The sequence below is a fragment of the Acomys minous genome, assembly GCF_964271855.1.
Source record: "Acomys minous genome assembly, chromosome: 2".
NCBI classification, from domain to species: Eukaryota; Metazoa; Chordata; class Mammalia; order Rodentia; family Muridae; genus Acomys; species Acomys minous.
The window spans coordinates 95,101,708-95,114,793 of record NC_140484.1 but is presented as its reverse complement, the minus strand read 5'-3'; the positions used below and the strand labels follow the sequence as shown (position 1 = coordinate 95,114,793).

At 39.6% G+C, this 13,086-nt stretch overlaps 1 protein-coding gene across 1 annotated transcript in view; it reads left to right on the top strand.

The window, feature by feature from the left end:
- The window catches only part of GABRG3 (gamma-aminobutyric acid type A receptor subunit gamma3), a 552,883-nt gene that overhangs the window by 531,329 nt on the left and 8,468 nt on the right, over positions 1 to 13,086 (top strand). The window contains exons 7-9 of the mRNA XM_084773946.1: positions 3,160 to 3,312; positions 7,900 to 8,096; positions 8,327 to 8,386. Of these exons, the coding sequence (XP_084630072.1) occupies positions 3,160 to 3,312; positions 7,900 to 8,096; positions 8,327 to 8,386 (410 nt within the window). The remainder of the gene's footprint in view (positions 1 to 3,159; positions 3,313 to 7,899; positions 8,097 to 8,326; positions 8,387 to 13,086) is intronic.

Genomic DNA, 13,086 nt, shown 5'->3' with positions numbered 1-13,086 from the left:
CTCATCCATTACCTATAATTGTAGGTGTCCACTTCTGACTTAGTGAATGAGTTTACTTGCTCTTATAAATTCAGACATGTTTCATGGGACATGTGGAGGTATATGTACAGATGTTCTTGCTCTCTCACAATACCCCATGGGGTGGCTTTTTTTTTTTTTCAAAATTTTCAGTCTTTCTTAGGAAAATCTGATCATTCTCTTGAGAGAGAGAAAAAAACTTCAGGAGAAAGGCAAAAGGCCACTAAGGAGCTTCAAGCCCTCAGGGCATTTGACAACTATCATTTGGCAAGTTAGATGCAAATTCATGCTACAAACATTTACCTGATAATATCATGTTTGGTTGTATTTTTCCTGGGTAAGCTGTGCTTAAAGGCAACTTTTTACACCCAGTTTCTATTTTTATAATTTAGATTAGTTGTTGGTCCAGAAGCCTTATCTTTGGTGAGTTCAATAAAAAGTTAATGTGCAGTTGCTATAGACAAGTTAAGAGGTTCCTCTAATTGGGCAATAATCAATTACCATCCACTGATCCTCTTCACCATCATTATTCCTGTGAATGCTTTATTCAGGCAGATGAATCATCAAAGAATTGGCCTCAGCCACATTGAAAATTTTTGTAAAATCTTGGATCTTTGAAAAATCTTTAATAAAGAGATTTTATCTCTTGGTTATGGTTTTCAGAAAGTAAATGAGTATTTTAGTGTAGAACAGTTTTCAAATTTATAGAAAATTTGTGTAGATAGCATTGGATTTGTCAGCACCTCATACCCAGTTTCCTCACTTCTCTAAATTACTGTAGCACATTTGAAAACCAGATGAGCTAATGTTGATTCAACATTATTAAGTAAACACCATAACAACCAGGTTGCCCTAATTTTTCTCCACCGTCTCCTTTTTACCAACAAGAAATAGATATTACACAGCATTTAGTCATCAAATCTCCCAGCTATTAAAATAGCTAGGAATGTTTATCTGGATTTCTTAGGTTTTAGTAAAGGTGACAGTTTGAAAAGTACTGGAAAGGTTCTATGAGACCTATACTTTAGACAAACTGAGGCATGCTGGGGCCTTCCATACGTCTTCCCTTTGAGAACCAAGTGGGAACTTGGAGGAAAAGTGTCTTGGTGACAAGCCTCATCATGTCTACTGCCTTTGAGAACTTCTCACTCCTGCTACTTTTCATTAAGCCTCCACAATTTTTCTTCAGTTACTAGTGTCTCTGCTGACCTCCGGCCTCTGATGCCTTCTGTTCCTGGGACCATCTCATCTCCTGAGTCCTTCTGGATGCCCTCAATCATTCAGATTCTGGGATGGTGGCTTGCCCTATAAGCTCATTTCCCTTTTAAAACCACCAATACACTGATGCTCGATATGTGTGTCCCACACTGATTTCTTGTTTTTAAAATAAGTCTTTCAGACTTTGGGATGAAAACCTGAATTCCATGCTGCTGCTGCTTCTTCTTCTTCTTCTTCTTCTTCTTCTTCTTCTTCTTCTTCTTCTTCTTCTTCTTCTTCTTCTTCTTCTTCTTCTTCTTTCTTGTTTCAAACAGGTTTCTCTCTGCAGCCTTGGCTGTCCTGGACTCACTTTGTAGACCAGGCTGGCCTCAGATTCACAGAGATCCGCCTACCTGTGCCTCCCTAGTGCTGGGATTACAGGCCTGAGCCACCGCACATGGCTTCCATGCTATTTTTATCTAACATCATCCCATGCCCTTGACCCTTCACCAAGTTAGGAATCAACACAGGACTAATGTTTCTCATAGAAACACAGTTCTAAACATAAATGTCTACAACTTAAACATGTAAGTAAATGGTTGTGTCATAAGGGGAAAGATCTTACTAATATTTAAATATCAAAATTTATTTTAAAAGATAATTCAGTAATAAGTACTTGATAACCCATAAAATTATTCTAATTTTTCTAGAACTTAATTTGAATATGATCATATTAGCTAATTAACTTTTTGTATAATTGTATACTTTAATTTGTCCATGTTTTACTTTTTCTAATAACTGTAACTTTAAGGTTAAAAGCAGTTTTGAGTATGAAGTAAAGCCAGATTTTAATGAACTTACCACATTCTTCTCTTTAAGATTTGTAATGTTTTCTTACTGTTTTAAGTGACTATAAAGAGAAGATGTTTAGTTATTTGGTTTGTTAATATCTATTTTCTTCAGTTCTCTGTATATTTTGGGTATCAATCCTCTGTCTGATATGGAGTTGGTGAGGATGTTTTCCCAGTCTGTAGGCTGCTGTTTTGTCCTATTCATGGTGTTCTTTGCCTTACAGAAACTTTTCGGCTTCATGAGATCTCATTTATTAATTATTGATCTTGGTGCCTAAGCTGTTGGTTTTCTGTTCTACATTGCTTGCCTTTGGATTCCTTTCCCCTAATTGGGCTACCTTGCCTAGCTTCAACAGAAGACTACAGAGTATTACTGTAACTTGATATGGCAAGGCTGGCTGATATCCATGGGAGGCCTCTTCTTTTCTGAGATGAAGAGGAGGGGTAGATGGAGGCCGAGGAGGGGAAGTGAGAGGGGGGGATTTGGAGGAGAGGAGTGAGAGGAAGCTGCAATCTGGATGTAAAATAAATAAATAAATATTTAAAAAGTAAAACTAAAAAAGAGCATAGGAACGCACACTTCACATAGACACCTGTGTCTTCTCCTTGCAGTAGTACAGCGAGGCAGAATCAACATTTTACTATGTGTCACTCTCTAAAAACAATGGAATTATTACCAGTGGAAAAGAATTTATTTAATTTCCGCTATTATTGAAGACGAAAGCCTTAGAATGACCCTAGCTGTGTTTGAAGGCTAAAGTTTCTTTTGACTCTTGATGTAATTATGCAGCATACAGATGGTCTATAGCAATAATTCCTTCTCGAATTACCTGCCATTGAATAAATGTGTGTGCCTGTACCTTTACCCCTTAACATGGTTTACTGTGCCCTTTACACCTCACGGTAAAAAGTCTACAAAGTCGCAGGCTTGATACAGTTCAACAGGACCAGCATTGATACCTTTTCCAATTGATGTTGCTGTACTTGTGTTTTTCATTCGAATAATTGAGTTTGGAAATTAAATTATAAGTTAGTTCCCTGCACTATTTTAATCTATGAATGTAGTCTTGACTTGGGAAATATTTTATTACAGGTGACTATGTTGTCATGACTATCTACTTTGAGCTGAGTAGAAGAATGGGATACTTCACCATCCAGACGTATATTCCCTGCATACTCACAGTGGTTCTCTCCTGGGTGTCGTTTTGGATCAAAAAAGATGCAACACCAGCAAGAACAACATTAGGTAAGTCGCAAAAACAAAATTCACCAACTATTTTGTGCAATTTTAATACAGAAACATTGACAGAATACCTTCAGTGAAAGAAATCAGTTATAACTAAGAGCATCTACCATTCTTATTTTCAAAATGCCCCAGTTTGAAATAAAAAGATAAAGTATTTATATCTTCTTAAGACACTAAATTATTTGTTGAGAATTTACTACATGACAAGTTCTGTTGTGGTCTCATATCTGACCTGAAAACAAAAATTCACTAATTACAAAGATCATGCTAGAGGAGGAATCTTATGTCATAATCTATTTGGGCTTTTAATTCTCTAGAATATATGCTTCCCCCATTAATATCTATCTATCTGTGGTATGTATGGAAAACATATAAAATAGAGACTTAATAGTATTTGAAGTAAATATTTAGCATGCTATGGCCAAAATTCAGCACTGCACTGAAACTTTATATATAGTTTAAAGTAACATTATCCTAACTTTTAAACACTGAGACCTGCACACATTTATCCTATATAATTTTGAAGGACTAGAGGCATTTTTGTTTATAGTAAATAACAACTAACATCTACTTATAAATGTTTCTAAGGCACCCACCAAGTTTACCACCATTTAAGATGGCAACATTACTAAATTTGTACTAGTAATGGAATATTAATGACTAAAGGCTAAATCCTGTGTTTGTGAGTATGTTAAATAAAGAATGTAAAATATCAAGATCCTAATTCAGCACACCTACTCTACAGAAGGGAACACAGGTTGCCATAGTGCACCTAAGCAGGACAGCATTGATTGAAAGACTGTTTTGGCCAACATTCTGTTTTCTGTTCTCAACAATCAGTGGTCAGTTCTGTCTCCTTTCACTGAAGAGAAGCTTTGTGTTGGCAAGATCACAGAAGCGCCTTCGTTTTTAAAAAGATATATTTTATTTGAAATATGTGTGTCTGAGTATGCATATGTACAGGTACCCTAAGAGGCTAGAAGAGGGCATCAGATCTCCTTAAACTACAATACCTGAAAAAAAAAAAAAAACGTACAAGAATGGAGACCAAGGGGTTGCCAGCCTTTAAGTGTTGAAACTAAACCCCTGTCTTTTCAAACCCTGTGTCCACAGAACATAAACTTCCAAAATCTTGCTCTAATAAAAATACCTTGAATGAAACAAAAGTTCCAGAAGACATGATACTACAAGAAAAACACCTTCCGATTAATAAGATTAATGAAAACAGATACAACATGGGGTCTATAAGCATGGAAATCAGTAGAAATGGTAAAAATGTGATGTAATTAATACTAAAAACTGGCTCCTCTGCCAAGCTTGGAAGCATAGGCCTGTACTTCTCGCAGTCGCAGGAGAATCATAGGGTCAAAGCGAGTCTGGGCTACAGATGAGTTCAGAATAGGCTCATGTCCTGATGTCTAAGCAGGAGGAATGTCATAGGCTTTTGAAACCTCAAAGTCTGCCTCTAATGACACATGTCTTCTAAAAAGTTCATACCTCCTAATCCTTCCAAAACAGTTCCACTAATTGGGAACCAAGTATTCAAACATATAAACTACTAGGGCCATTCTTATTCAAACCATTAAAAGTGGTGTACACAAATAAAAACAGAAAACACAGAAAAAGTATGGAGTACACACATACATTCTCTCTCTCTCTCTCTCTCTCTCTCTCTCTCTCTCTCTCTCTCTCTCTCTCTGTGTGTGTGTGTGTGTGTGTGTGTGTGTGTGTGTCTGTCTGTCTGTCTGTCTCTCTCTCTCTCTCTCTCTCTCTCTCTGTCTCTCTCTGTCTCTCTCTCTGTCTCTCTGTGTCTCTCTGTGTGTCTCTCTGTGTCTCTCTCTCTCTCTCTCTCTCTCTCTCTCTCTCTCTCTCTCTCTCTCTCTCTCTCTCTCTCACACACACACACACACATACACACACACACACGCATGCACGCACATATATTCCTTGTGCTATGGTTTTACATGTGAAATGTTGCCCTGTGAGTGAGTCATGATTTGGTGTTCAATGTCTGGTGCTACTGTCATGGAACCTTTAGGAATAGGTGAGCTGACTGTTAAAAGTAGGGTGCCTGGAACGGGCCTCCGAAGGGTATATCCAATTCTAGCCCCAGCCTTGTGCTCTGCGTTTTTGTTCAGTCTCCATGTATGGAACCCCATGGGGTCTTTGTTTGAACACGAGTTTCTAGATGGCAGTGCTGTTTTGGGGAGCTCAGTAGCTTTTGAACATGAGATCTAGCTAGGGCGGCGTCTGAGGGATAAGCCTAGCTTAGCCTAGCTTCTTCCCTGAGCTCTCAGCTTTCTCATCTGCTGTGGTGTGAACAGACCATGTAGCAAGTTCCCACCTCCATGAGCCTAACCCTGCCTCCCATGCCGTTTCTGCCATGAAGTATTAATGCTCCCTGTACCATACCAAAAATAAAGCTGTCTTCACTTAGGTTGCAGTGCCAGGGTTTTAATCACAGTGACAAGAAAAACAACTAATGATTTATGTCCCCACTTGATGGTAGAAAACCCTCAGAGAGTAAATCTGGCATAGCCTCTCCATACACAAAAATGAATTTTACACGAACACACTTAATAAAGCCAAACTGTGCAATTTCCAGAAGAAAACTTAGGACTAATATTGGATTACATAAAAAATTATCAAAACCCAAAAAGTCTTAATGAAGAACATAGGAATATTTACGACATAAAATGCCATCTATACTTCATGTTATTGGACAACATATAACACCATGAAGATTTACTAGTTATATATAAAAATGGTATCTTCTCCAGTACAACTCTTTTCCATTTACCTTTGATAAAGCTATACATAGCTATAAGAAAATTTGACTGTAAGGGTCTTTGTATCAATGGTTTCTGGCAAAATGTGTTATAATTATGACAACTTTTAATTACTGTAGATTGATACTTTTAATCACAGAAGCTAATTCTCCAAATATCCAAAATACAATAAAAAGAAACCATAGATGCTACCATAAAATATGCCAGTTTTGAGGTGGCACGGACGCTAGCACTATCTGAATTGTCTTCTGATAGATCAGCAAGACCATGCCTTGATGAGCACACTTGAGGTAACTGAACAGAGGAGCACATCTCAGCAGGACAGCGTCAGTGCAGCGGAGAACCAAATACACGATTAGGACAGGAAATGCTGCAATAAAAGAAATAACTTGCAAAATGGAGCAAGCTAGGGGGAAAGATCTGTGGACTTTAATGTAAATCAAGAAAAATTCCAGTCCCGAGGAGAGAAAATAGACTGAAAAAATACAAATACATTGACCACAGGGCTCCTGAAATACCACGGAGTAAAGTCTGGTATTTCTTTATAGATGTCCCAGAAGAAGCTGATAAGGCTGAAACGGTAATCAAAGAAATGATGGCTAAATACTTCTCCAATTTTTTTTAAAAGCAAACAAATGTGAACATTCATGAAGCTAAGTAAATTCCAAACAAGATAAATCCAAAGAATGTCAAACTAAGGTAAAATCCAACCAAACTGAAAAATGGAAAAATTCTTGAAAGTGGTAGAGAAAAAAGACATGATACTGCCTACAGGGCATCACGGGCTGATTGGCAGTGGGTTCTTACTGAAGCCATAGAGGCCAGAAGGAAGCAGAGTCAGCCTGAATTCTACAGGAATTGAGAATCTAAAGTAGCCAAACAAGCCTTAAAGAAAATGTTTAGTAAGTACAACTATATTATAGTCATAAAAAAAAATAAAGAGCAATAAGAGGGATAGGTCCTGTGTAAACACTGATTGGAGGACCCCTTGGCATGTAGTACAGAGTGATATGCATTCAAAGACATCACAGAGCCTTCAGGTACCATCTCATGGCCTTAAAATGTAAAAAAAAAAAAAAAAAAAAAAAAAAAAAAAAAAAAAATCAAGGCACAAGAAAACAAACTGAATAAGTGAAACGCAAAATGAAACATGATCATATGTTCTAAACAGTAATAATTATGTGAAGTGTGAGCTATCATGCTATACCAATTACAACAGATAAAGCAGAAAATGGGAAAACGTGAAAAGTGGTCCATGGTTGTTTTCAGAGAAGGCATCGCAGAAGAAGTGAGGCTGGGGCTGGGTATAGGGGGGCAGAAGTTCACTCAGTAGCAGGCAGAAGAATGACACAGAAGACAGGCATGGAGAGCAGAGCAGCATAGGACATACGCAAGGGTTATAGGCTGTATCTTCATCAAAAACACTTAAAAGGTGAAATGCCAAACAATGAATTACTAAAACCTATCAATCACTTACATGTGTTCCTTGATGTAGGATAGATAGCTTATGTTCCCATAACCCATCACAAGTTCAAAATGCATTTGAGAAATGTGCTGACTGTGCCTCGCCTCCCGATCTTCCAACTCACCTAGCACACTGTGGTGTTGGTGTCTCCCCTCCTGACTGAGCTGACTACAGGTTAATCTACCACTGACCAGGGTCTAGGAGCAGCTGCCATATGTCCTCTGCCTGGAACAACACTGACCACCAAATTCAAACTCTACTTGTTTCTAAATTTGCGTCATTCTCAGTGTGATGTTCTGACCTCTTACAAGTTGACAACTGTCCCCTCTGCAGGCATCACCACAGTGCTAACCATGACCACACTCAGCACCATTGCCAGAAAGTCCTTGCCTCGGGTGTCCTACGTCACTGCTATGGACCTCTTCGTGACCGTGTGCTTCTTGTTTGTCTTTGCTGCACTGATGGAGTATGCCACCCTCAACTACTATTCAAGCTGTCGAAAGCCAACTGTCAGGAAGAAGAAAACATCAGTGAGTAGTGAGGACAGCAAGGGGTGTTCTCAGTTGCAGCTAAATGTGCACAGAAATGCTTAAGGATCTTAGAAAGCAAGATGATCTTGTAGATGGGGCAACAAGATGGGGATGCCTTCCACTTCTGCAGTGTCAGAGCCTGCGGGTGACAGGGCTAAGAGTGTGCATGCTTTTAAGACTACAGAGTTCCATGGCCTCTTTCCAATTCTGCTTTCTATTTTTTTCTGCAGTTATTGCATCCAGATTCCACAAGATGGATTCCTGATCGAATAAGCCTACAAGCACCCTCTGTATGTATAGATCTTACAGGTGCCAATATTTCTGAGAACTTTGAGTAGACTAAGCTTTCATTGAAAGACACGTTCTTCATAAATGTGTGCACTGAATTCAAATGAGTGCTGCATTTGGTCCATTAAAAATGTTTTTATTACTAAAAACAACCAAATTAGAACCAAATTAGGGGAAACATCCTAACCTTTCTACATGGACACCTTGATGTAGCATGCACGCTTCTGGCTGGACTATAGACATCCAAGTTCTGTATATTCTTGTGTACGAAGATATTAAATGATGTTTGCTGAACCATCTCTCCAGCACAAACTCCTATTAATATTTAAAGTAGCAATCTGGAGCCGGTAGTGGTGTCACAAGCCTTTAATCTCAGCATTTGGGGAAGCAGAGGCTGGTGAGATCAGGGCCAGCTTGGTTTGCAAAGCAAGTTCAGAACATCCAAGGCTACACACAGAAACCCTGTCTTGAAAACACACACAAAAAAGACACATTAAAAAAATAAATCAAGTACCAATCTGCCAGTTCTTTGCATTAATTGTTAATGTAAATTATATGTATGCAATGTTAATGTAATTGTATGTTACATTTTGTAGACCAACTGAAATGCCTGTAGTTCCATATCAAATATATTAGGGACATTAGCCTGCAGTTTGTAATGTGATGTTTAGTCTAGCCTTCATGTCACTGTCATTTCATGGTCTACCAAGCTACCAGCCATGAAGCATTGCTCATTCCCCTACAAATAGCATGACTTCTTCAATTTCTTTTGAGCACTTTTGAGATAATATGTCTAAATGTCAACTTGTTTTATGATCACAAGTGAAATTGAGTGTGGAGAATCAGCCCCATAGATTCCAGTAAGAAGGAAACATAGGCACTTCATTTCAAACTACAGCTTTTGTCATGTGCAATGTTTACGTGGCTCGGTGACTTATTCCTTGACTCTGTCCACTCATTAATTAATTACACTAAATGGTTTGTGCTATCTTTTACTTTGTGAATCTCAAAACCATTTTTATGAGGAAAAATTATATAATCTTTACAGATATGTATCATTGGGCATTTGGCAGAAGAGTAGTGGGCTAGCATCTTGCCAGGCCTGAGAAGCCAGAAAATGCTTCCAATGAGTGTTAGATGAAGCCAAGAAGAAGGGAAGTTCTGGGTGACCGATACCAGTCAGAGATAATAGCCTGAGGCCCCAAGAGCAGGTTTTCATATACAGCCAAAGACCTGAGTGTTGAGGGAAAATATTGCTATCTTTGGTGTAGAGATGGTCCTGCCAAAAGAAAGGGAGGAATTCTTTAACTCAGAGAAAAGAGGAAATCTCCCCACTCCTCCCTCAAAGAAAACCATGGACAGAAAGGAAAGGTTCATGACCTAGAAGAAATTATAAGACAGTTCACAACAAAAGGTGCCACTGCAGGTAAGAAGACACAACTAAGGCTTTCAGGCAATTAAGGCACATACAGCCAAAGGGGGTGGGGAAGCATTTACCTCTTGGATAGAATTATCACCATTTCAATTTTTATTTAATTTCATTCTCAGAAATAATGAAACCCAAACTCAAAGTCTCTCCAGGTGAGGTAAGCACAGAGCCAGGAATGCCTATGTGCTTGGAGAAAGTTGTTCACAGCGTTCTGTGTATCGGTTCCCAAACTTGCTAAATGTACAGCTACTGCTCTTCACAACCATCTGGAAAGCAGTGTTCAAGGAGCACATGGGGCTGTGTCACATGCATGGAGAAAGAGCAGGGAGTCAGACATTCGGACATTGTCTGGGCCAAAGATGGCCTTGGGAAAAGCATTCACTCAAGTCTCTTTTAGGCATAGTTTGAAATGCTTGAGACAATTGAGCAGGTACATGGAGCAGCAGAAAAGTGCTTATACAGAATACAATACAGCCACGACCTACGTTCCAGTTCCGTCTTCCGAAATGGAACTCATTTCAAATCCCCATGCTATCAAACCCCAGAGATCTCTTGACTGTCACACAGAGTTTCTACTGGGCTCCAGCAACCCAGATCTTCACTTCCCTGACTTATAGCAAGAACTTGACATTTCTCATGTCCCATGAGTCTTCCCTGATGCTTTTCCTTTCACCTCTGAAGTTACTATCTCCAGTGATTTGTCCCCATCCTGGGAGACACTTCCGGTGCCCATCCTGGCTCAGTGTCTTCCCTCAAGGACCACCATCTCTTCCCACAACCCGAAGCCCATATTTATACCATACCAAGGGACTACATGGTACTTAAGGTTGAAGAACTGAGTGAATGAATGTCTGGCTGAAAAATTGCCAAAACACACATGTAATAAAATAGTTAATAGAGTTGTTGTCTAATAAAGATAGTTTTTTTCCCCAATCAGAGCTTGTCAGAAATACATATGTTCCTCCAATACACTGGATAATCGGCAAACGACTCTGGTGGTTTTGATATACACCTAGCCTTCAAAATCGTGAGGCTAGAGGGTACACATTCTCATGAGAGCTGAGTATAGCCAGTCTTCAACCTCTACTTGTGCCCAGAGCTATGGAAGCTGCTCCACATGGTGTTTTGAAGGCTCCCAGTGAACCCTAGTGAAAAGTCTCCTGCCTATGACTGGACTGTCCCCAGCATACATGTATAAACATACTTCCAATGTCCAAGGCCCCAGAAGGCTTCATGGATTAGCTTCGAGTGTTCAATAATTCTGGCAGTTTGTCCTCATTTATGATGCTACACAGCCATAAATATAGCCATCTAAATTAGATTCTAAAAATACACATAAATGTGGCAGTGCCTCTGTAGGGGATATTTCTAAGTACTCTGACAGGGCTGAGTGTGTTCTATGTGGCATGGCCAGGACTCTAACAATTCAGGATGGCTTCACTCTTGGCAATGTGCCAACTATAGACAAAGGAATCACCTACTCAGCCAGCGCAGATACAGGCTTCTAGAGCTGGGCACAGTGGGTGGTACAGGCCTGTGATCTGAGGAGACTGAGATAGGAAGGCCAGCCTGGCATACACAATAATTTCCAGGCCAGGCTTGCCTTTATTTTTCCTTCTGGTTTTTGAGATTGTAATATAATTATATTATTCTTCCCTTTCTCCTTCCAATTTTTCCCACATACCTCTTCTTTGTCAAATTCATAATCTCTTTTGTCATTAATTGTTGTTACATGTGTATATGTATGTGTATACACATAAATATTCTTAAATATAACCTGTTCAGTGGGTATAATGTTACCTGTATGTACATTTTCAGGGCAGACCATTGGTATTGTATAACCTATTGGTGTGCTCTTCCCTAGGGGAAGCTATTTCTCCCACTCTCATCTTTCCTTAGTTGCCAGTGGCTCTTTGTGTAGGCTTGAGGCCTCATAGGCTCGCCACCATTCACTTTGAGATGTCTTTTGGTGTTGGCCTTGTACAGCTCAAGGTAGTCATGGTGGTGATAATTTATGGTTGTAGGTTCTGACACTACAAGGAGACATAATGTCACAGCAAACTCTCTGATTCTCTGGCTCTCATCCTCTTTCTATCCCCTTTTTTCACAATGATCCCTGTGCCTTAGATGCAAGAAGATATATCCATTTCTAGATATATCCATTTTAGTCTAAGTAACTCTGCATTTTGATTGGTTGTGGCCCTCTATACTGGTTCCATCTGTTGCACAGAGACATTTGCTGGGTGAGCGTTGAGAACTACTACACTTACTTGCGGACATTAAGGATAAATATTTAGAATATTGTTAGGAATTTTGCTGGTTTAATAAACTGGTGGTTGTAGGTTCTCCTCCAAGATCCATGACTGCACTAGCCCTGGGTTACGGGCTCAATTTCCAGTTTCAAACTGGTTTCTCTCTTGTTGAGCAACCAATAAGTCCACTAAAGTGTGACACTACTGTACCATTCAGCTTACCATGCCATGCTGGCCATATTTGTGGTTCATGCCTAATGAACCATTATAGCTAGGTAGAATTTTGGTGGCTTTCCCGCCTTTGGAAGGTCAACTAGCACCTTCTAGTCCCATGAAAGCTAGTCCTCAGGGAGGAAGCTTTCAGATGAGTTCAAGCTTAGGAGCCTCTTGGCCCTTGGTCTGAAGTGCATGGTGCCTTTACCAGTGGGGACTTATCTTCTGCCTCGGGTGAGTAACAAAATCCAATAGCAATAGGTTGTATGCTTTGGTAGTCCCTTAAACAACCTTGGCCAACAACTCAAAAGAGAGTTCTGATGTTAGGAGATAGTCTATTTTTAATAAGAGCCTTTCTCAAAAAATAGAATCCACTAAACTATATCAGACAAATAAGTCTCTCCAGTTGCCTCCCACTACTTAGTCATACTTAACAGTGCCTCTCCCTAATGAACTCAATGTAGATTTTGGTTAATAGCTCTTGAGGGGTTGACAGCTGTCTGAAAACCTAGTGGTTCCATTGGAAGCCTCTTCTCGAGATGGGTGATTCCTCCTGTTTCTCAAAAAGCAGCAAGTCTTTAACTTCCCCCACCCACCCACACACTGACTTTTCCAAGGCAGGAGGAAAGCTTTGGAGTAAAGCGTATTCTAGCTGCCCATGTTCAAGCTCTCTTTGCCTGGATTACATGCAATAACAGTGCTTTCTCAGTATTTTAGCACATACCACCTACTACTATTTGCTAGTCAGAACAGGTGCCATATTTCTCTCCCCATGCGCTTGTATCCATGTGGTCTAACATGTAAGGAC